Source organism: Rhinatrema bivittatum, chromosome 4 (genome assembly GCF_901001135.1).
Source record: "Rhinatrema bivittatum chromosome 4, aRhiBiv1.1, whole genome shotgun sequence".
Lineage (NCBI taxonomy): Eukaryota > Metazoa > Chordata > Amphibia > Gymnophiona > Rhinatrematidae > Rhinatrema > Rhinatrema bivittatum.
In genome coordinates, this window is record NC_042618.1 from 271,562,866 (window position 1) to 271,588,844 (window position 25,979).

At 42.3% G+C, this 25,979-nt stretch overlaps 1 protein-coding gene across 2 annotated transcripts in view; it reads left to right on the top strand.

Moving 5' to 3' along the window:
- SHISAL1 (shisa like 1) overlaps positions 1-25,979 on the top strand; it is a 529,020-nt gene that overhangs the window by 350,353 nt on the left and 152,688 nt on the right. For both annotated transcript variants that reach the window (XM_029600117.1, XM_029600116.1), the window contains exon 4: positions 13,548-13,835. In XM_029600117.1, coding sequence (XP_029455977.1) covers positions 13,548-13,835 — 288 coding nt within the window. The remainder of the gene's footprint in view (positions 1-13,547; positions 13,836-25,979) is intronic.

The following is a 25,979-nucleotide window of genomic DNA, read 5'->3' on the forward strand; positions in this document are numbered from 1 at the left end:
TATTTTCCCATAGACAAAGAATGGGAGAAAAGCCTTAGTGAATCAGGCAGTAAGCTAGTAAAGATTTTAGCTCTAGAGATGTGTATCGTGTGATCGATCGTCTTAACGATCGATTTCGGCTGGGGGGGGAGGGAATCGGATCGTCGCGGTTTTGTGTTTTTAAATATCGTGTAAATCGTAAATCGGGGGAGGGCGGGAAAACAGGCACACTTCTGTGTGCAATATGGCCGGCGCCATTTTGCTTAAAATGGCCGGCCATATTGCCGTACAGCAAAATGGCGCCGGCCGTACGGCAACACGATTCGAGTGCAGGAGGTCATTCCCGGACCCCCGCTGGACTTTTGGCAAGTCTTGTGGGGGTCAGGAGGCCCCCCCAAGCTGGCCAAAAGTCCCTGGGGGTCCAGCGGGGGTCCAGGAGTGATCTCCTACGCTCGTGACGTCGGGGAACAGGAACCAAAATGGCGCCGGCGCTACCTTTGCCTGACAGGGCAAAGGTAGCGCCGGCACCATTTTCTATCAACGCGCCCGACGCCCGAGAGTGGAAGATCACAACGGCACCCCCCCCACCTGACCCCAGGTAATTTAAGACATTTTGGGAGGGGTTCGTGAGGGTGGGGGATTTATTTTAAAGGGTCGGGGTGGGTTTTAGGGATGTTTTAGTGTGCCGGTTTTCCCGCCCTCCCCCTTCCCCTCCCCCTTCCCCCGATTTACGATTTTTGACGATAAATTGGGGGAATTCCTATTAAATATCGCCTCTAACGATTTTTGACGATTTAAAATATATCAGACGATAGGGTTGTTTTAGTGTGCCGGTTTTCCCGCCCTCCCTCGATTTACGATTTACACGATTTAAAAAAACAAAATAAACCGCGACGATCCGATTCCCTCCCCCCCCAGCCAAAATCGATCGTTAAGACGATCGATCACACGATTCACATCTCTACAAGATAAATGGTCATCATTTGACAGAGTATCAAAACTTGAGATAAACAAAATTATTGCCAAACTAAAACCTGCTAGATAGATATCCCCTTGATCCGATACCAGCAACCCTGCTAAACAAGTAAACCAGACAATAACCCCTACAATCACAATGCTAGTCAACCTTGCCCTTGCGAAAGGTTATTTGCTCCAAGTTCTAAAACAAGCAATTATAAAACCAATTTTAAAAAACAAATCTGGAAGTCCTGATGACTAGAATAACTACTGTCCAATCTTCAACTTAACTTTCATTGCAAAAATACTTAAAAAAGCAGTCCTTACCCAACTTGAAAATCATCTTGAAGACAATAAGACACTTTACCCTAACCAATTTGTTTCTGGAAAAAAAAACACTCAACTGAAACTCTTTTTCAATCTTTAACTGATCCTATTTTATAAGGTTTTGACTCATACGAATCATATTGCCTATTCCTGATTGATCTAACAGCTACCTTCAACACTGTTGACCATAACCTGCTTTGCCAACAGTTGAAAAACATTAGGATTGATGGAAATGTACTAAAATGGTTCTCCTCTTCCCTCGCAGACAGATCAGTCCAAGTAAAACTCGATAATTACTTATCTGACACCTTCCAAAGCACAACTGAGGTACCTCAAGGATCCAGCCTTTCAGCAACATTAATTAATATCTACATGCTGCCCATATGCAAATTACTAACAGACCTGGATTTAAACTTTTTCCTATATGTGGATGATCTTCAGTTCTATATCCCACTAACAAAATCTTTCGAAAATACATCTTAATTTGTAAATATATGATTAAAAGAAAAGAAAAATTAGCTCAATGGAAACTCTCGATGAACCCCCAAAAAACAAATAATTTGGGTGAGCCACAACCCATAGAAACACTATAACCTCAGGGATAGATCTTGGAAGTTGCAAAGTAACACCTGCATCTCAAGTGAGAGATCTAAGAGTCCAAATTGATGAAACTTTAACAATGAAAATCCACAAACTAAGCAGGTCTGTTTTCCACAAGCTTCGGATTTTGAGCCAATTAAAACATCTATTAAACATAACAGATTTCAGAACAGTTTTATGATCCCTCATTTCTCTACCCTTGATTACTGTAATTTTCCGACTAGTCACCTAAAACCGCTGCAACTTCTGCAAAATGCCACAGCTAGACTATTGTCTGGAGCAAGAAAATTTGATCACATTACCCCAAAACTGATGGCTCTGCATTGGCTTTCTATACAGTCAAAAATTCATTATAAAGTTCTAACAACAATATTCAGTGACATTAACATGAATAACAACGATCAGCTAGGAATAACATTTAAACCTCACAACCCCCTCAAACCCTCAGATCACAGAATAAAGGCCTCCTTGAAATCCCAAACTTAAGAGACTCTCATCTAACGCTCACTAGAGATAGAATGATTTCAATTGCTGGCCCAAAACTTTTGAATTCCATGACAGAAGAACGTCAAACATTAACAGATAAAAAGAAATTCAAACATGACTCAAAAACTTGGCTATTCAAAAATGCCTTCCACTTGACAGAAACAATCAGTTCCCCATGACTCAGATTTCCTATATATTTCATATACAAATACCCCCCTTGCAAACCCCTATAAACCAGCTCTGTTTCATGTTTGATATCTACTGTTGTATTACTTTTGTTTCTATGAACGTTTTCTTCCTTGTAACACACATTGGGGTAGATTTTAAAAAGGTGTGCGTGGACATACATGTGCGCGTGCTACCCAGCACATACACATGTACACCTGATTTTATAACTTGCGCGCGCGCAGGTGCGTGCAAGTTATGAAATCCAAGGCTTGGCACGCGCAAAGGGGTGCACAATTGTTCACCTTGCGTGTGCCGAGCCACGCTGCCTTCCCCCATTCCCTTCCCCCTAACCTGACCTTCCCACCCCTTCCCTACCTTTCCTCCCCCTAGCCCTCCTCTAACCCTCCCCCCCCAAAAAAAATGTTTATTTTACCTTTTGTGCCTGCCAACAGTCAGGCAGAAGTTGTGCACTGGCAGGCTGCCGGCACGTGATCCTTCGACACAGTGGCAATGGCCACTGTGTCAGAGGCCTCTGGCCCCGCCCCCACCCCGTCCCACCCCCGGACCGCCCCTTTAGTAAGAGCCCCGGGACTTACACGTGTCCCGGGGCTTTACGTGCGTCGCCAGGCCTTTTTAAAATAAGCCCGGCACGCGTAAGACCAGTTACGCACTTAGATCTAGAGGATTTACGCACGTAACCTTTTTAAAATCTGGACCATTATATTTTGTATGTCGTAAATGTAAATCGTTATGAACTAATGATTCTCACATGGAATGATGGTATATAAAACATTTAAATAAGTAAAATAAATATATTCTGCTATATCATTTTTGAGATGTGGTGACTAGAACTGCACGCAGGACTCAAGATGAGATCACACCGTGGAGCGATAATGTGGCATTATATTCTCTGTTTTGTTCTCCATTCTTTTCCTAGATCCCTAGTATTCTATTTGCTTTCTTTGCTGCTGCTATATACTGATCAGAAGATTTCAGCATATCTTTATTGATGACACCTAGATCCTTTTCCTGAGTGGTGATTCCTAATGTGGAACTTTGTATTGTGCCGCCATAATTTGGGTTACTTTGCACTTGTCCACATTAAATTTAAGAATATAAGAACATAAGAACATGCCACACTGGGTCAGGCCAAGGGTCCATCAAGCCCAGCATCCTGTTTCCAACAGTGGCCAATCCAGGCCATAAGGTTATTTATTATTTGTTAAATATTATTGATATTTCACTGTTCCTTGTAATAATGTTCATTGGTTGATTGTTATTGTTCAATGTTCTATGTAAAAAACCCCGGTCTAACCTCCCAGACCAGGGCAACCTTTTTGTTACTTGTAAACCGGATTGATTTGTATTGCATACAGGAATTCCGGTATATAAAAAATTAAAATAAATAAATAAATAAAATAAATAAGAACCTGGCAAGTACCCAAAAATTAAGTCTATTCCATGTTACCGTTGCTAGTAATAGCAGTGGCTATTTTCTAAGTCAACTTAATTAATAGCAGGTAATGGACTTCTCTTCCAAGAACTTATCCAATCCTTTTTTAAAGACAGCTACACTAACTGCACTAACCACATCCTCTAGCAACAAATTCCAGAGTTTAATTGTGCATTGAGTGAAAAAGAACTTTCTTCGATTAGTTTTAAATGTGCCACATGCTAACTTCATGGAGTGCCTCCTAGTCTTTCTATTATCCGAAAAAGTAAATAACTGATTCACATTAACTCGTTCTAGACCTCTCATGATTTTAAACACCTCTATCATATCCCCCCTCAGCCATCTCTTCTCCAAGCTGAACAGCCCTAATCTCTTCAGCCTTTACTCATAGGGGAGTTGTTCCATTACCTTTATCATTTTGGTCGCCCTTCTCTGTATCTTCTCCATCGCAACAATATCTTTTTTGAGATGCGGCGACTAGAATTGTACACAGTATTCAAGGTGCGGTCTCACCATTGAGCGATACAGAGGCATTATGACATTTTCGTTTTATTCACCATTCCCTTTCTAATAATTCCCAACATTCCGTTTGCTTTCTTGATTGCCGCAGCACACTGAACCGATGATTTCAATGTGTTATCCACTATGACTCCTAGATCTCTTTCTTGGGTGGTAGCTCCTAATATGGAACCTAACATTGTGTAACTATAGCATGGGTTATTTTTCCCTATATGCATCACCTTGCACTTATCCACATTAAATTTCATCTGCCATTTGGATGCCCAATTATCCAGTCTCAGAAGGTCTTCCTGCAATTTATCACAATCTGCTTGTGATTTAACTAATCTGAACAATTTTGTATCATCTGCAAATTTGATTACCCCACCTGTCATATTTCTTTCAAGATCATTTATAAATATATTGAAAAGAACGGATCCTAATACAGATCCCTGAGGCACTCCACTGCCCACTCCTTTCCACTGAGAAACTTGTCCATTTAATCATAGTTTCTGTTTCCTGTCTTTTAGCCAGTTTGTAATCCATGAAAGGACATTGCCACCCATCCCATGATTTTTTACTATTCCTAGAAGCCTCTCATGAGGAACTTTGTCAAATGCCTTCTGAAAATCTAAATATACTACATCTACTGGTTCACCTTTATCTACATGGTTATTAACTCCTTCAAAAAAGTGAAGCAGATTTGTGAGGCAAGACTTGCCTTGGGTAAAGCCATGCTGACTTTGTTCCATTAAACCATGTCTTTCTATATGTTCTGTGATTTTGATATTTAGAACACTTTCCACTATTTTTCCTGGCACTGAAGTGAGTCTAACTGGTTTGAAGTTTCTCAGATCGCCCCGGAGCCCTTTTTAAATATTAGGATTACATTAGCCACTCTCCAGTCTTCAGGTACAATGGATGATTTTAATGCTAGGTTACAAATTTTTACTAATAGGTCTGAAATTTCATTTTTTAGTTCCTTCAGAACCCATCCAGTCTAGATGATTTACTACTCTTCAGTTTGTCATTCAGGCCTTCCACATCTTCTAGGTTCACCGGGATTTGGTTCAGTCCATCTGAATCATTACCCATGAAAACCTTCTCTTGTTGCGCTGGAGTTGGACCCTTGGCCTGGTGCAGGATTGGTACGGCCCTCTGGTCAGACCCAGAGAGCGCCTGTCACCAGGAGGTGGAGCACACTATGACACAGAGGCTAGCTGGAGCTTTGCCAATAGGAATCCGGGGTTTCCGCAGGTTGAGCCCTTGGGTACCCAGACTGCCTGGACTTAGGTGGGCCTCAGAGGTTCTCCCAGAGAGGTAGCGGAGAGGTGTGCCCACCACTAGCAAAGGTGCGCAGCTGATGAGGAATGGACGCACTAGACCTGGATCTGGATCACTGGAAACCTCCGGAAGGAGATGGGAGATGAAGGTCTTCCAGGCGAGATAGGCAGCACCTATGGCCCTGGATGGAGATAGGCCACTGGTAGCATCCGAGCAGGCTGGTGTGGTTGTCACAGGAGCGAATAGAGTATCCAAGTGTAGTGGAAGTGTCAAAGCCAGGGTTTCAGTCTGAGAATGGTCAACCAAAGCAAGGGTCAGTTCCGAGATCAGTCTGTACGTGGTCAGTAGGCAGGCAGTGGTCAGTTCCAGGTGGCGTTCAAACGTGATCAGTGAGCAGGCAGTGGTCGGTTCCAGGAGGTGGTCAACGTGGTCAGTAGGTAGGCAGTGGTCGGTTCCAGACAGCGGTCAACGTTGTCAAGCAGGCAGAGGTCAGTACCGTGAATCAGTCCAAGGAGGTACGAGAAGAGGAGGAACGAAGGCAGTAATCAGGAGAGACACTGGAACACAAGAAGGACCACGGGAACACAGGAATGCAGGAGCACTGGAACGAACAGGAACACAGGAACACTGGAACGAGACTGGGTCAGGCAGAGGAACAAGGAACAGCAAACTAGCTACACCAAAGTGTCGACCCTATTGCCAAGGCGAGGTTCTGGGCAACGGGGCCTCACCTTTTATACAGGAACTACGTGATCTCATCACCAGGCACCACAGACCGGGTTCCCGCGCTGGGCCCTTTAAAAGGGAGCGCAGTCCCACACGCGCACCTAGGGGTGGGGCCGACACTGAAGAGGACGTCGAACCCCTGTGTGATGAGCGCTGAGAGTCGGAAGGCCCCGATGGGCCTGGGGAAGCCTGGGAGCACCACGGACAGCGGGAGCTGGCTGCGGCAGCCAGAGACGAGGAGCCAGAGCTGGTGGAAGGGAGTGCGAGGTGAGCAGGCCCAGTCGCGGCACCAACGCAGCTGGGACACGCAACATCTCTGATATGGGTATCTCCCCAACATCCTCTTCAGTAGACACTGAAGCAAAAAAATAATTTAATCTTTCCGCGATGGCCTTATCTTCTCTAATTGCCCCTTTAACCCCTCAATCATCTAACAGTCCAACTGACTCCCTCACAGGCTTTCTGCTTAGGATATATTTTAAAAAGTTTTTACTGTGAGTTTTTGCCTCTACGGCCAACTTCTTTCAAATTCTCTCTTAGCCTGTCTTATCAATGTCTTACATTTAACTTGCCAACTTTTATGCATTATCCTATTTTCTTCTGTTGGATCCTTCTTCCAATTTTTGAATGAAGATTTTTTGGCTAAAATAGCTTCTTTCACCTCCCCTTTTATGCATGCCGGTGATCGTTTTGTCTTGTTTCCACCTTTCTTAATGTGTGGAATACATCTGGACTGTGTGCTTCTAGGATGGTATTTTTTAACAATGACCATGCCTCTTGCACACTTTTTACCGTTGTAGCTGCTCCTTTCAGGTTTTTCTATTTTTCTCATTTTATCAAAGTTTCCCTTTTGAAATTTTAGCACAAGAGCCATGGATTTGTTTACTGTCCCCCTTCCAGTCATTAATTCAAATTTGATCATATTATGATCACTATTGCCAAGCAGCCCCACCACTGTTAACTCTCTCTCCAAATCTTGTGCTCCACTGAGAATTAGATCTAAAATTACTCCCTCTCTTGTCAGTTCCTGAACCAATTGCTCCATAAAGCTGTCATTTATTCCATCCAGGAACTTTATCTCTCTAGCATGTCCCGATGATACATTTACCCAGTAAATATTGGGGTAATTGAAATCTCCCATTATTACCACACTACCAATTTGGTTAGCTTCCCTAATTTCTCTTAGCATTTCACTGTCCGTCTCACCATCTTGGCCAGGTGGATGGTAGTGTACTCCTATCACTATAGTCTTCCCCAATAAACAAGGGATTTCTACACATAAAGATTCGATTGTGCATTTAGTCTTATGCAGGATGTTTATCCTGTTGGACTCTATGCCATCCCGGACATGAAGCGCTACACACTGCCTCCCGGGTACTCCTCTCTGTCATTGCGATATAATTTGTACCCCAGTATAGCACTGTCCCATTGGTTATCCTCCTTCCACCATGTCTCTGAGATGCCATTTGCATGCCTAGTTTCCTAGTTTTGCAAATTCCTCTTGCTATTTCTCACAATCCTCTTGTGATATAACAACTTTGAATAATTTTGTGTCATCAGCAAATTTGATCACCTCACTAGTTATTCCCTTTTCCAGGTCATTTATAAATATTTTAAAAAGCAGTGGTCCCTGAACAGATCTCTGGGGCACTCCACTATTCACCTTTTTTCATTGGGAAATTTACCATTTAGTCCCACTATCTGTTTTCTATCTTTTAACCTGTTGGCAATCTATAGTAGGACACTGCACAGTATCCTGTGATATTTTAATTTCCTAAGATGTATTTCATGAGGGATATTTCATGAGGCATATTTTAATTTCCTAAGATGTATTTTATGAGGGACTTTGTCAAATGCTTTCTGCAAATCCAAATATACTATATCAACTGGCTCACCTTTTTCCATATGTTTATTTATGCCCTCAAAATAAGTAGCAAATTTGTGAGGCAAGACTTTTACTGGCTAAATCCATGTTGGTTTTGTCTCATTAAACTATGCCTATCTATATGTTCAACAATTTTGTTCTTTATGATAATTTATACCATTTTGCCTGCCACAGACATCAGACAATGCTGCTTGACATTCTTTGCTTTGGGCCTTAGCTTTAGAAGCTGTCCTGTACTTTTACGCTTATGTCTTCTTGATAATTCAGACAATGCTGCTTGACATTCTTTGCTTTGGGCCTTAGCTTTAGAAGCTGTTCTGTACTTTTGTGCTTATGTCTTCTTGATAATTCAGACAATGTTGCTTGACATTCTTTTCTTTGGGACTTGGCCATAGAAGCTGTCCTGTGCTTTTTCCCTTTTGTCTGCGTGTCCATACCCCAGACCGTAAGTCAGGGCCCATGTTAGCTGTTGTCTGTATCCTGTTCCCCTTACCACCACCACCTCGCCCCCCCCCCCCCCCCGCCACCATGTCAAAGTTGCAATTGCGTCAAAAGCATCAATTGCGTCAAAAGCATCAAGGCTATTGATTGAGGGTAGTAAATCCCCATGCCCTCCGTTAAGGGTAGTAACTGCCGCTCCATGCATGTTATTCCCATGCACTCTTGATTTCCATTCTCTAGCCTTTAGGGATCCACAGTGTTTATCCCATTCCTCTTTGAATTCATTGACTGTTTTCTTCTTCACCAACTCCTTTGGAAGGGCATTCCAAGTATCCACCACCATCTCTAAGAAGACATATTTCCTGACATTGGTTCTGAGTAGTCCCCCTCCTGGAGTTTCATTTTGTGACTCCTAGTTTTACTGTTTCCTTTCTAACGGAAAGCACCCTCCTCGTGCCCTCACTTAAAATAGCCCATCTCTCCTCTGCACGCGACCGTGCCCTCTCGATCGCAGGTCCCTCTCTCTGGAATACCCTGCCGCCCAACCCACGCCTGGAACCATGTGCGATCAAATTCAAAAAGAAATTAAAAACTTTCTTATTTAAACAAGCTTACCCAGAATAGACGGCCCACAAAAATGTCAAATTATGCATCACTACATGGTGCTTCAGTGTTCCTCACATTGAGGACCCAGTTGTTTAGTTAATCTTTTGTTAATCTTTTCTTCTTAGCTGCCTCTTTTTACCCTTCTCCCAGTTTGCCTTTCCCTGTTATATTGTAATTTCCAAACTTGATTCATTCTATGTAAACCGGTATGATGTCCACAACTAATACCGGTATATAAAAAAAAAAAGTTTAAATAAATAACGGAAAAGATTCAAAGTTTGTGCATCATTAAAACCTTTCATGTTTCTGAAGATCTGTATCATATCTCCCCTGCACCTTCTCTCTTCCAGGGTATACATATTTAGATCATTCAGCCTTTCTTCATATGTCTTCTGATACAGACACCACACCATTTTGGTTGCACTTCTCTGACCAACTCCATCCTGACTCTATCTGAACACAGTACTCCATGTGAGGCCTCACCAAGGACCTGTACAAGGGTATTATCACCTCATTTTTCCTGCTGGTTATTCCTCTCTCTATGCAGCCCAGCATTCTTCAGGCTTCAGCTATCGCCTTGTCACATTGCTTTGCTACCTTCAGATCACCAGATACTATTACCCCAAGGTCTCTCACTTGGTCCATCAACATCTATGTTTCTCTGTCCATCATATACAAGTCTTTCGGAGTACCACACCCCAAATGCATGACTCTGCACTTCTTGCAATTAAATCCTAGTTGCCAAATCTTCAACCACTCTTCAAGCTTTCTTAAATCACTTTTCATTTTCTCTACTCCTTCAATCATGCCCACTCTGTTGCAGATCTTAGTATCATCCACAAATAGACAAACTTTACCTTCTATCCCTTCCACAATGTCACTCACAAAAATATTGAACAGAACCAATCCCTGTGGCACTCTAAGAACATAAGAAATTGCCATGCTGGGTCAGACCAAGGGTCCATCAAGCCCAGTATTCTGTTTCCAACAGAGGCCAAACCAGGCCACAAGAACCTGGCAATTACCCAAACACTAAGAAGATCCCATGCTACTGATGCAATTAATAGCAGTGGCTATTCCCTAAGTAAACTTGATTAATAGCCGTTAATGGACTTCTCCTCCAAGAACTTATCCAAACCTTTTTTGAACCCAGCTACACTGCTTAACATGGTTCTCTCTCATTTACCATTACATATTGTCTCCTATCAGTCAACCAGTTTGTAATCCACACCACCACCTTGTTTACTTCTAACATATAGATTTGTTGCCCTTATAATAGCTTCTTTTAATTTGGCCCACTGTTCCACCTCAACCTTTTTCTCCCAGTCTTCCAGTTCATTTTCCAGGTGCATCCCCATTTTGACAAAGCTCCAATTTGTGAAATTTAAAACTTGGGTCTTCGTGAAACTTCTCTGTAACCTGTTCACGGTATCAAACCATACTGTCTGATGATCACTGGTGCTCAGGTGGGCAACTACTTGGACATTAGAGACATTATCCTCCTTAGCAGCAGATATTTTTATTTATTTTTTATTTATTTAAGGTTTTTATATACCGGCAATCATGAGAACATATCTTGCTGGTTTACATGAAACGGGAGTGCATTAAATACATCAACTAGGAACTGTTGTGACCGAAGGAATAGTTACAAATAACGAGGGTAGCAGAACTTGGAGAAGGAGGAAGAGATAGGAAAGAATAAACGGTTAACGGTATACAGAAAATTAAATTAAATGCTATGTACAAATGGCATGATTAATGGCTGAATGTTATGAGGAATCCTTGGTTTGTGTCTTTGGCTTGTGTCATCGTGATGTGTCTGGGAAAGCTTGCTTGAATAACCAAGTCTTAAGTCTTTTCCTAAAAGTTAAGAGGCAGGGTTCCAGTCTGAGTTCTGTAGGAATGGAATTCCACAGGGAAGGGCCGGCTGTGGAGGTGGCACGATCTCTTAAGGTGATGTGTCTGGTCATTTTCGCAGGGGGAACTTTGAGGGCGCCTCTGTAGACATCTCTGGTAGGTCTTGTCGAGTTGTATACTTGGAGGGGGATTTGAAGATCGAGGGAGATGCGTTGATGAATGGTTTTGAAGATGATACATAAGGCTTTATACGTGATACGGAAGTGTACGGGTAGCCAATGAAGCTCTTTCAGAATGGGAGATATGTGGTCTCTCTTTCTTGCGCCTGTTAGTAATCGGGCTGCTGAATTTTGTACCATCTGTAAAGGTTTGAGATAGGATGAGGGCAGACCTAGCAATAGCTAAGCCCGATTTTATAACATGCATGTGCAGCCGCGTGCATGTAATAAAATCCAGGGTTGGCGCACGCAAGGGGGTGCACACTTGTGCACTTTGAGCGCGTCAAGCCCTAGGGGAGCCCCGATAGCTTTCCCCGTTCCCTCCGAGGCCGCTCTGAAATCGCCCCCAGCCCTACCTAAATCCCCCCTACCTTTATTTTGTTTTTTACGCCTGCCTGTGGCGTAACTGGCGTAACTTGCCCCGGCATGGCTGCTGTGCCAGAGACCTTGGTCCCGCCCCCGGACCGCCCCCAGACCGGCAGCCCCCCCATTCCCCCACCTCCTTTCCGCCCCTTTTTCAAAGCCCCAGGACATATGCGCATCCCGGGGCTTGCGCACATCGCCGGGCCTTTGCAAAATAGGCTCGGCATGCGTGACCCCCCCTGTGCGCGTAAATCCAGCAGCATGTAGGGCTTTTAAAATCTGGCCCTTATTGAGCACTAGGTGGAGTATAACACCCTCCCTTGTAGGTTCAATTACATTTCTTTGAGCAAAGCCCCTTGAAGGACATCCACTATCTCTCTACTTTTTTATTTATTTATATTCTGCTTTTTCACACTTTTTTCGGCATTTCAAAGCAGATTACATTCAGGTACTCTAAGTATTTCCCTATCCCCAGATGGTTTACAATCTAAGGGGGTTATTTTCTAAGGCCATCGCACATGAAAAGTCAGCGATAAGATAACACACATTATCCCCACCTTTTAGAGTGGTGTGAAAGCCAGCAGCGATAACACCACGGTGGTGCGATCACTGCCTGCTCCCCCTCCAATTCATCATTCTCTGAAAGAATGGAAAATCCCAGCCTAAGTTTGCACCTGAAGTAATGGAGGGTAAAGTGACTTGCCCAGGGTCACAAGGAGCAACAGTGGGACTTGAACACTGCTCTCCAGGTTTATAGCCTGCTGCTCTAACCACTAGGCTACTCCTCCACTCTGCTCCATGTCTGAAGAATCTACTTCTTGTATATTCTTCAGAAGAGATACTCCGGTCCACATCTGGCAGATTAAAATATCCAACAAGCAACGCTTCTCCCTTCCTATTTCCACAGTTCTCTCTACTTTCTTTGGAGTGAGGAGACAATAATCAGACATTTGTACTTTCACAGAAAAGTGGGCAGGAAGGAAAAGTACGCACAGAGATTAATTATTAAATCTATATGTATAATTTCCAGAGCGTACTTTGTTCATGCATTGTGCAAACTGGAGGGTTTTTCAAAGAGAAATTCCACAGCGAGTTTTGCTTTGAAAATGAGCTTGTAGTCATTTGGGTGCTTTGTTCCTGTGGCCTGCAAGCCTTATGGGAAGGCTCAGTATTGCCCTCCTTGTTTTCAAATGTATTGGTAGATGATGGAAAAATAAATAGTAAAACATAAAATCTAACTTAAGGTTCTATTCTGTCATACGGGGATATTTCAATTAAAAAATCTGAATGTTTATAGAGAAGCAATTGTATTAGTCAAGACAGAATAAATGTAAATAATTTAGTTTTGTCCCCACACAGTTACTGTAAATGATATAATAATTGTATATAATTAATCTAGCCAGTTTTTCATTTTTCATTGACAGTATGGTTGTACCTGCATAACCTGTTAAGAATAATACATTGTCTGCTATCTAATTGCCCAAATGATTTGTATTATTATATAATCACTGTTCTTAATATTATTTTGCCTACCAAAGGTGTAAGATGTTTTGGGAGTAATTGATCTATTAATTTACAAAAATTGTTACATATTAGGTTTAAGACTGTACAAATCTGTATTGTAGTAGATAAAAAGTATGATAGCACATGTATTATGTATGTATTCAATCACTTCTTTTGTTTTGTTTCCTTTTTCCAGCAATTACAGTGCTTTGGTGGGAGTTTGGATCTATGGCTTTTTTGTTGTGATCTTACTGGTTTTGGATCTGTTATATTATTCAGCAATGAACTATGACATTTGCAAATTTTACCTGGCAAGATTGGGGATTCAGGGAAAATGGATGAAGCAAGGACAAAGCCACATGGATAACTCTAATCAGGATCCATGCCAAGTACAAACTCAGTCTCAAACAGCAGAGGCTGCACACACATTAAAAGAAGATGCTGCAAGCTCACCGCTGATGTCTTTTCAGACTTCTACTGCCTGGTAAGATATTATGGCTTATGTTGCACCTTATTGTTTGCAAACACCAAAATGCAAGATCCTTTACGCTACATGCCTAATTCAGTCTTATATGTCAGTTATACTCCCTACATAGTGAGGACTTCATAGTGAAAAAAAATGGACAATTAGACATTCAGTAGGATATAAATCTCCTCATGAGGGAGATACAAGCTAGAGGGAAAGTTTGAAGACTCAAGATTTTTGCCATAGTCACAACATTTGCCAGCATGACAAACCTTATGTTCATATGTTCTTATGATATAGGAAACAAAATAGGTCATGACTCCTGGTTTACCAAGGCTAACAATATTAATAACTGGGTACTAACTAATAAATGATCTATAATGAAATAATATTGATACACATTGCTAATTATGCTTGAAACTCCAATGTAATGGAGAGTTCTTTTAGTTGTATTAGTCCAATTCAAGGTATTACAACATGTAATTAATAAAGTCCTAGAGCAAACAACATACTCTGTTTAAAGATCGGTCTTTCTATCAAGATAGCTTTCATAACTGGACTTCCTAAACCTATACTGGGGACCTCATACCAATCGGGTTTTCAGGATATGCTCAATTATAAATTCTGTATATGCAAATTTATCAGTGGACATCCTGAAAACCTGACTGGCTGTGGGATGCCCAGTATAGGTCTGGGAAGCCCTGTTTTATAGGGACTAGGATTGAGTAGCTGTCTGACTAAACTTTTGACAACTATTTATAGAAAAGAATTATGCTAACTAGTAATATAATGTACATCAACTAATAATATAATATGCCTCATATACTGCCATTTTTGTGAAGAGTTAGGTTTGAAGGGTCAAATTTTAAAATGGTTTATGAGTTTTCTACAATGAAACAAACCGGAAGGTGGTCCCACGTAGCCAAGGCAAAAAAACAGAGGGGACTACCTTACACCGTGGAAAGACTTTTATTAGAATTGCCCGACTCAAAATACAAGCTGAGTTTCGCCAAAAGGCTGCATCAGGGGCTAAAACAATCAAGAACAATAGATATTACCACAAACATGCTCTATATTAAAAATTATAAACAATCTGCTAGAAAATGGATGATTGCTCATCTCTATGTAACTCTGCCATAATAGTCTACACTCATAATATTCATATATAACATACATATTTAAATCATTAATGTGCAACGTGACCCATTCACTCTATTTTAAACCTACTACTATTTAAAACAAACATCATTTTTATAAAAAAATTGTTTTAAAAAATAGTTTAAAAAAATATATGAAAACACTGAAATCATTACCTTTATGCTGTAACCATATACTCACAGCTACATATATCTGATATTTTTTAAAACAATTTTTTTATAAAAATGATGTTTGTTTTAAATAGTAGGAGGTTTAAAATAGAGTGAATGGGTCACGTTGCACATTAATGATTTAAATATGTATGTTATATATGAATATTATGAGTGTAGACTATTATGGCAGAGTTACATAGAGATGAGCAATCATCCATTTTCTAGCAGATTGTTTATAATTTTTAATATAGAGCATGTTTGTGGTAATATCTATTGTTCTTGATTGTTTTAGCCCCTGATGCAGCCTTTTGGCGAAACTCAGCTTGTATTTTGAGTCGGGCAATTCTAATAAAAGTCTTTCCACGGTGTAAGGTAGTCCCCTCTGTTTTTTTGCCTTGAGTTTTCTACAAGACAGAAAATAAATTGTGGTATTTCAGGAGAAGAAATCTCTACTGAAGGAGGTGGGGTCAGATGTGCCCCAAGACTCATCCCTGTCTCCATTACTTTTTTATGTCTTACTGGCCCTACTAGGGAGTATTGTGCATGCGTTTGGATTTAATCTGTACACATGTGCAGACAATATACCGATAACAGGGACCAAAATGAGACTATTTTTTGGTTGAATCCATGTTTACAAAACTATAGCGGACTAGCTGAGGGAGAATAAGTTTGTTTAAATTTTTTCTAAGATGGAATTGCTTCACCTGGGGAAATGGAGTATTAGTAAATGGCCCAGGTTGAGTGGGATTGAATTGAATCCCAAAGAAGAAATTAGATCACTGGAGGTAGTATTGGACTGTCAGTTAAGTATGGAGAAGCAAATTGCTCAGGTAGCATGGAACACCTATGTTAAATTGAAAATGATGAGAAAGTTGAAACTGTATTTGGAATTCACAACATCAAAAAGAGTTACATATGCTCTGGTGCTTTCTCATGTAGATTATCTAGGATTGCCAGGGAGAGCGATTCGTAAGTTTCAGTTGATTCAGAACACAGTGGCATGTATTTTTACAAGTAGCTTTTGAAGGATTTTGACCATCACATTGCTTTTGACACTACTTTGGTTGCCTATTATGGCTCATTGTAAGTGGTGATGGCATTTAAAGTGTTGAAAGGTATATGCCCTCCTCATTTGACAGATAGATTAAAGTAGTATGAGGCAGGGAGAAAACTGAGATCAGTGGGAAAATATCAATTGCAATTACCATCTGTAAAAACATTTATCAGTTGCATTTTCAAAATAGATCCTTCTCAGATGCTATCCTGAGTTTGTAAAATGGCCTTCTGCTTGCATTAAGAGAGGCACATGATTTGTTGAAGTTTCACAAAAATCTAAAGACATGGCTTATGACAACTGTTTTTAATGTGTAACATCTAGGGGACAGACGAAAGTAGAGTGAATAAGCCTGGAGACAGTGGATTGTTGTAGAGAATATGTGCTGGAAACTCTACTGTATTTTACTATATTTAATTTATTGTGTGAATTTTATTTTGTACATCACTTTGGGTGATTTTTATCTGTAAAGTGATTGATAAATGCTGCTAAATAAATATGTTTTTCAGAACTACAAAAGATAAATCACATGGGAACAAAGTCCCTTCCCATAGAATTCTACTGTATATAATAAAAGCTAGTTTTTGTCTGTCTGTCACACTCCCAATAAGTGGATTTTAATATCATAAAGTTTCTTACCAACCAACAGCTTTTGAACCAGTTGCTAAGCAACTAGGCAACTACACTGCCAGCCATCCTCTCAAAATCCCTTAAAGTTTATAGATAGATTTTTTTTTGTAGTTTACAGAGTTCATGACAGATTCTGAATATGTAGCTATTCTTTTTAAAATACATGTTATACCAGAGAATAGATATAGTGTTTCGTTTACCTGATAATGCTGCCAGAATTTCTGAAATGAGATTCTTTTTTTTTATAGTACTTTTTAATCTGGCAGTTTCCTCCTTCTGCTTTGGGCCTTTTCTTAAATTTTAACTAGACCTAGCTCTATGAGCCTTCATGTGCAACTACAAAGGTATTTTCTCCCATGTTGTATCTAGTCTGGTCATTGCAGCAATGATCCTCTGGCTGGGAGCCATGAAGAACCATACAATTTTAAAACAAGCCTCAGGACTGGCACCTCTCAGTTCCCAGCCCCTTTACTAGGTACAAAATAAGGATTAACTATAGTTTATTGACAAAGCTTTCAACCCTCTTTGTTCTAGCTTGTGTCATTGATTTGTATTTCTGAACAAAAAACATGAGTTCCTTCAATGTCTTATCTCACCTAAAGCTGAGCTGCTAAGTTCTTTAAGGTTGGCAGAGTTCTTTTGCAAGGCTGGTCTCTGTGCTATCATGGGTCCCTATCTCCAGTGTCCTCCATTATTAGCTTCCTTTTCTTCTGCTCCACCAGTCAAGAGCATTTGTGTTTAGATCTCTCTACCACAGTTGGAGGTAGAGTTGGGGGTTTTTTTATGTCATGAATGGAACCTGATATAGTGTTCTCTGCCTCCAGCTATTGGATGGGTGGTTGTGGACAAGCTTCTACCTGGTGTTTTAAATTGAATGACATATTGAGCTATTTTGGTCTGATATAGCTTCTATACTAATTTCCTGGAGACTAATTAGGGCGAGGTTCCTGTGGATTGGTGTTCTTTGCAGTTAGGCAAGCCAAGAAAGGAGACCAAGTTCCCTACTCTTTTGTTTGGTTAGTCTGACTGAGCTTTACATGAGCTATTTGAGCAAGCACTCTTACTAAGAAAAGGCTGCCTACTTCTGTTCTAGGTGTTTGTCTACTTCTGTTCTAGGTATCTGTGTTTCGGTAAGTTGTAGTTTATTCATCCTGGGAGTTTTAAGAACTCAGGGCAGTGCTAAGGTCTTGTGGTCCATTTAAATCTGATGGCAGATAAAAACTGCCACTGTACCTCCTGTGCTAACAAATGTACCTCTGCTGCCACTGGCACTTTATTTTCAATTTGCCGTGGCATCATGAAATAAGGGAGACCTCAAAGTTCACTATTCCTCCCAAAGAACAGGTTAACGATTCAGTACGTACCTTAAAGTAGCCTCCAAATGCTACAGAGGCCATTGACTCAGGAAGTTCTTCCATTGAAAAAGTTGTGGTGGTCATTTTGAAGCCTCCACGAGCACTTGCAACCCTGTCAAAGGGAGGTGCTGTACATTACCAGGAGCCCTCTAAGTTGTTTCCAGAGAAGCATAGTTGGCAGTGTACATCACAACAAGCATGTATTATTTCCAGTGCTGACTATTACCCTGAATTTTTAAAGTTTCTCCACCAAACATTTCAGGCACTGCAAGTTCAGGGTGACATAGAGTAGTTTTCACCTACTAAGCCCTCTACTTCATATAGGCATGGAAAGTCACAGAAAAGAAGGAGAATAGCTACTGAGAAGACACGTATGTACACTAACGTCTGGCAAGCCTCCTTTTTTAGGACATAAAGAGGATTATATAGAAAGCAGCCATGGATACCTGAGGAGGGGAATTTTTTTTAAAGAGGAGAAGAAGAGGAATCAATTAGGTTGTTTTACCATGATGAGATGTTAACATTGATATCACAGGTTATTTCAGCCTTAGGACTTTCAGAATGAAAGGTCAAGGAGCCCCCAGATTGGGACCCAATATTAAGAGTATGCAAAAAGCAGCTACCATTTTCCCACTAAATTCAGACTTAGAGGCAATTTATTTATTGATTTATTTAAAAACTTTTTTATACCGACATTCATTTTCATATCACATCGGTTTACAATTAACAGAGGGAACTAGAACATGGTTTGGAAAGGGAGACATTCAAATTACATATAACAGGGAGATGAAGGAACAAGATGGGGGGAGTAGAGGAAAGACAGGTCCAGGAGGACTTAGGTAGTGCGCTTAAATACGAGATTGATGTAAGCGGAACTATATACACAGTTCTGTATTGCCAGTGATGGGATACCCCGAAAGGAGGAAACTTAGATAGCTTAGCTATCCAGTTTCTTTAGGCGGGAGGGGGGACCCTTTGGGAGCGAGAAGTAAGGATGTGATATTTAAGTATAGGCCAAGCTGAATAGCTAGTTTTTCAGTTTGTTTTTTAAGGTTTTTGGACAGTGTTCTTGGCGTAGTCCGGGTGGCATAGAGTTCCATAGGGTTGGTCCCGCAATGGAAAATGTGCATTCCTTGGTGGAGATGTGGTGTGTGAGTTTGTGGGAGGGAGTAGACAGGGATCCTTTGTAGGCAGTTCTAGTGGGTCTATTGGATGTATGGAAGTGGAGGGAGTCGTTAAGCCAGTGTATATTCTGATTGTGTAGAGTTTTGTGGATGATTGTGAGGGTCTTGTGAAGTATTCTGGATGGGATCGGGAGCCAGTGTAGATCTCTGAGGATAGGTGTAATGTGGTCAGATCTCCGGGAGTTGGATTGGATTATTGCAGCTGTGTTTTGTAGCATTTGGAGCGATTTGATGGAAATTGCAGGGAGGCCTAGGAGAAGGGAGTTGCAGTAGACAATTTTGCTAAATAAGGTGGCTTGCAGGATGGTACGGAAGTCATTGTGATGGAGGAGAGGATTTAGTTTCTTAAGGACCTGCAGTTTGTAGAAGCACTCTTTAGTGGTGTTGTTGATAAATGTTTTCATGTTTAGATACCCATCGAGGGTGACCCCTAAATCCCTGATGTGCTGGGAAACGGGGAGGGTTGAATGGTGGAGAAGGGGTTATGGTTGTTAGGGGAGATGAGAAGTAGCTCTGTTTTTGTAGTGTTTAGGGTGAGGTGGAGGTTAGTTAGGAGGTGGTTGATGGATGTAAGGCAGTCATCCCAGGTTTTGAGAGTTTAGGTAAGGTTTCCATGATGGGGATGAGAATTTGGACGTCGTCCGCACAGATATAGTGCATTAGTCCGAGGTCCGCAAGGAGTTGGCAAAGGGGTAGAAGATAGACATTTTCAGCAATGATGATGTCTGAATGGGAAACACCAGAGGCTGGTTTCAGACGCCTTAAGGTGTTTAATAAATTATAACCTTTACCTTTTGAATCGCAGGAACACTTGTTCCAACAGCAAAAAATGGATGCAATAATAGCAGTTGTCTCAACAAGGACTACTGTTCAAGTAGAAGGCTGTGCTGCTTTGAAGGTTCTCAAGACAGGAAGATAAAATTGATCTTAAACCATGTTTTTTCAGCAACTGCTTTTTTGCTGTGAGCAGCCATTTGTGCAAGTTATGTGGAAAGAGCTTTATTGCATTGGATTCAGCAGCTTTCTGAAGAGGAAGATTCCGTTAGGTTGGAGTCGGCCTCAGCATATTTGTCAGATAACTTGTATGATTTAATAAAAGCTACTGCAAGATCCTTGGCCCTGTCAGTAGGAACAAGAAGATTTCTTTGGCTCTGCCACTGGGCAGCAGATTTCTTGTCTAAGACTCGACTTTGCAGATTGCCTTATAGAGGAAAGCATATGTTCAGGGAGGAGCTCAAGTGAATGATAATAAATCTGGGTAATTCAAGGCCTCAGAGATTACCTGAGGATAGATTTAGATTAAACTTCCATGCTTTTCGAGAGCAAAATCACTTTACTGATGTCAGGAGATATTGGGATGGAAAGTGAGTTACAATCCAGGTGCGCAGAGCAAGGGGAAGAATGCTTTTGTGATGCAAAATGCTTCATGCAGAGTCGTCTAGAACAGTGGTTCTCAACCTTTTTTCTGTCGGGACACACCTGACAGATGGTTCTCACATGTGTGACACACTGACCCATGATCGTCACGGGGCTAGATGTAAAAGTACAGTTTGCATCCACGGGAATCCCCTGACCCACAATAATGGACGTAAAGCAGAATTATGACATTCCCCATACAATTCACCCTACAAAAAAGATATTCTGGTTCTGGTGTCATCTCAGTAACAGCAACTCAAACCCCTTCTACTTCCAGGCTCAATAGCCCTACTTATGAAAAGACAGCAGTTTACCACCAATGCATATCCTCTTGAGAAAACACAACAAATAAGACTGATAAAACTCTTGCATGCTAGTAAAATATCTCATCTCGGTAACAGACACAGAACCGACCTAACATACTCCCAGGATCTGTAGTAATGCACATAAACTAATCCGCACACAGTTACACCTGTATTATGGAATACACTCAAACAGGAGCAACCCTATCTATGAAAAGGCAACACTATAAATATTAAATCAGGCCCTAAAAACCAATACACCTCTTATTAGGAAAACAGAACTAGCAAGCAGCTATAGATCCCCACACAGAAATAATTGTAAAACTATACTAATAAGCAGAATAAATGTTTCTAAACAGCTATGAACAGAATAACATCCAACAATTAAAAACTATTAAAAATTCTCCAAACACCAATAAAATATTTCAAAAAAAGCAGACACATCACATAATATTAAATAATTAAAATGGCAGTCAATCAAGAAAAATAAACCTAAAAAGCCACCTTTACTTACCCCTCTCCAGCAGCTCTCCTACTCCTCTTCCATGCAGGCCGTAGCACACAGAAGAAGCAGCAGTAGAGGCTAAGCTCTATACTCATGGTCCTCTTCCTTAATGCCCATGTCTCTCACACACACACACCATACCAGTCATGCCCCCATGACCAGGTTTCTGTCTCTCACTCACCAATCATCTCCCAAACAGTCTGACACACACACCAGTCACCTTCCTGAACAGTTTCTCTCATGCCATACACACACACAGGCTTCCCACTCCCGTGTTCTACTTACATATACGGGCTTCTCACTCTCATAATCACTTTCTCTGTCTCACACACACTCACCAGTCTCTCATTCCCATGCTTGTTCTCTCCACATGCACAGGCTTCTCATTCCCATAATCACTTTCTTTCTCTCACACATACACACACAAACACACACCAGTCACCTGATCTCTTTCATGCATACACACACACAGGCTTCCCACTCCCATGTTCTTTCAGATATACAGGCTTCTCACTCCCATGCTGTGTCTCACACACACCCAGGTTTCTCACTCCCATGCTCACTCTTCACATGCACAGGTTTCTCATTCCCATAATCACTTTCTTTCTCTCTCACACACACACACACACACACACACACCAGTCACCTGATCTCTCTCATGCATACACACACAGGCTTCCCACTTCCATGTTCTGTCTTACATATATAGGCTTCTCCCTCACATGCTGTGTCTCACACACACCCAGGTTTCTCACTCCCATGCTCACTCTCTTCACATGCACAGGCTTCTCATTCCCATAATCACTTTATCTCTGTTACACACACATACATACACACACACACCAGTCTCTCTCTCATTTCCATGCTCGCTCTCCACTGCACAGGCTTCTCATTTCCTGAATCACATTCTTTCTCTCATATTCACACACACCAGTCTCTTTCTCTCATACACACCGTCACCTTACCAACCAGTCTCTCGCTCTCATGCATGCACACACACACAGACTTCCCACTCCAATGCTCTCTCACATAATCAGGCTTCTCACTCCCATGCTTTCTTTCACACACATCCACCCCCCCCCCCCCAACAGCAGGCTTCTTACACCCCCAGGCAGACTCCCATTCATACACATGCCACACACTAAATGCAGACCCCCCTCTCTTTTGCCAGCAACCTCAGAACCTCTCTCATTCATCTGCTGCCACTGTCACTGCTACCACATGGCTATTGGGGAGGTGTCGATTGTTGCTACTGACACTGAAGTCCATTCTGCTGCCTCCTCTGTGCAGGCCCTGTGGGCTTCCACTTTCTCCATGCTGATCTCGTAACATTGTGAGATCCGTAGAGAAAATGCTATTCTTGCACATTCCCAAAGATTACATGTGCCAATCACTAAAAAGTAATCTATATTTTTTTTTGCCTTTGCTGTCTGATCTTAGTTTTCTAATTGGTTGGTCACAGGCTTTTTTTTTTTTCCACCTTCCCTTTCTTATTTTTTTGCCAATTCCTTTTATATTGTCTTTTTTTCTGTTTCTTTTCTCTCCATCTTCTTCCCTCAAACACACAGTCAGGTTCTCATTCTCACATGCATTTCTCTCTCTCACACACACACACAGGCTCTGTCACATGCTCTCTCATACAATCATTCATACACATAGTCTATCACTGGCACATGCTGTCTGACTCTCACACACAGGCGCTCTCTCTCTCTCTTTCCCACATGCTGTCTTGCTCAAGCACATGCTGTCTCTGCAAACATTCAGGTCCTCACTCTCAAACACAATCTCCCAACTCATCTCATACACGCACACAATCTCTCAACTCATCTCATACATGCACACACACACACACACACTCTACATACCCTCAGCCTCTCTCTCACCTCTGGGCCTCCTCTTCGCCGCAGGATGAGCCCTGCAGCGGCCCTGATCTTCTCGGGCCGCGGTGGCCCTGCTACCGGGCCTCTTCCTCTTCTCGGGCCGCTGCGACTTGGAATTCGCGGCGGCCCATAAGCACAAGTGCTGCTCCTCTTCTGCACGCGCTGATTCTTCACCTCCTTCCTGCTCACACGGCTCCGGCAACGTTTACTTCCGGGGCCGCACAGGCAGGAAGGAGGAGGAGCATCAGCGCGTTTAAATGCGATCTGTTTCTTCGGGCTGTGGTGACGTGAGCCTCACCACGGCCCTGCCTATCGCAGCGCCGAATGAGCCTCCCTGCGCCCGGGGGCATTGGGGAGGGGGGGTGGAGGGGTCTATTTAGGGAGGGTGGGGGGGATACTAAAAACCTAATTTTAAAGGGTCGGCGCAGCAGTAAAAAAAAAATTTCCTGATAGTCCATGAAACGCTGCATGTCAGCAAAAACGTCTCGGCGTGTCACCTCTGACACGCGTGTCATAGGTTAGCCATCACTGTTGTAAACCCTCTGGGGATAGGGAAATACTTAGAGTACCTGAATGTAATCTGCTTTGAAATGCCAAAAAAAGTGTGAAAAAGCAGAATATAAATAAATAAAAAAGTAGAGAGATAGTGGATGTCCTTCAAGGGGCTTTGCTCAAAGAAATGTAATTGAACCTACAAGGGAGGGTGTAATACTCCACCTAGTGCTCAATAAGGGCCAGATTTTAAAAGCCCTACATGCTGCTGGATTTACGCGCACAGGGGGGTCACGCATGCCAAGCCTATTTTGCAAAGGCCCGGCGATGTGCGCAAGCCCCGGGATGCGCATATGTCCTGGGGCTTTGAAAAAGGGGCGGAAAGGAGGTGGGGGCATGGGGGGGCTGCCGGTCTGGGGGCGGTCCGGGGGCGGGACCAAGGCTTCTGGCACAGCAGCCATGCCGGGGCAAGTTACGCCAGTTACGCCACAGGCAGGCGTAAAAAACAAAATAAAGGTAGGGGGGATTTAGGTAGGGCTGGGGGCGATTTCAGAGCGGCCTCGGAGGGAACGGGGAAAGCTATCGGGGCTCCCCTAGGGCTTGACGCGCTCAAAGTGCACAAGTGTGCACCCCCTTGCGTGCGCCAACCCTGGATTTTATTACATGCACGCGGCTGCACATGCATGTTATAAAATCGGGCTTAGCTTTTAATATCTGCTGCTAAGGAGGATAATATCTCTAATGTCCAAGTAGTTGCCCACCTGAGCACCAGTGATCATCAGACAGTATGGTTTGATATCGTGAACAGGTTACAGAGAAGTTTCACGAAGACCCAAGTTTTAAATTTCACAAATTGGAGCTTTGTCAAAATGGGGATGCACCTGGAAAATGAACTGGAAGACTGGGAGAAAAAGGTTGAGGTGGAACAGTGGGCCAAATTAAAAGAAGCTATTATAAGGGCAACAAATCTATATGTTAGAAGAGTAAACAAGGTGGTGGTGTGGATTACAAACTGGTTGACTGATAGGAGACAACATGTAATGGTAAATGAGAGAGAACCATGTTAAGCTGTGTAGCTGGGTTCAAAAAAGGTTTGGATAAGTTCTTGGAGGAGAAGTCCATTAACGGCTATTAATCAAGTTTACTTAGGGAATAGCCACTGCTATTAATTGCATCAGTAGCATGGGATCTTCTTAGTGTTTGAGTAATTGCCAGGTTCTTGTGGCCTGGTTTGGCCTCTGTTGGAAACAGAATACTGGGCTTGATGGACCCTTGGTCTGACCCAGCATGGCAATTTCTACCATCCCCATCACCATAATCTTGGAAAATATTCTGGGAGCGAAGGGGGCATGTCGGGGGCGGGGCCGAACGACGCGAAAAGAAGGAATCGGTTCATGTGATTTCAGACAATGTGACGATGATGGCCTATATTAATTGCCAGGGAGGAACCAAGAGCCAGCAAGTGTCACAGGAAATAGAGCAGCTGATGGAATGGGTGGAAGGTCATCTGCAGATAATCTCGACCTCTCACATTCCAGGAAAAGATAACGTAAGAAGAGACTTTTTCAGCAGGGAGACTCAGGAACCAGAAGAGTAGGTGTTGTCAGCCAAGGCATTTCAGCTGATTGTGGATTGCTAAGCCTTCCATTCCTAGACCTGCTGGTGACTTCTTGAAATGCGAAGGTTCCTTACTTCTACAGTCACAGGAGAGATCTGTGGTCCCTAGGAATAGATGCTCTTGTACAGGTCTGGCAGATCGCTTTATGCCTTTCCTCTGTGGCCCTTGCTTAGCAGGATAATTCGCAAGATTGAAGGCCACAAGGGGCTAGTACTCCTAGTTACAATGAACTAGCCTAGATGCCCGTGATATGGCGATTTGCGATGACTCCTGGTGGAGGCCCCCCTTCGTCTACTGCCGCATATGGATCTGCTTCAGTAGGGACCAGTTCTTCACAAGGATCCGACTCGATTCTGTCTTATGGTTTGGCCCTTGAGAGGGCTCGCCTTTTAAAGCATGGTTATTCCTCTGCAGTG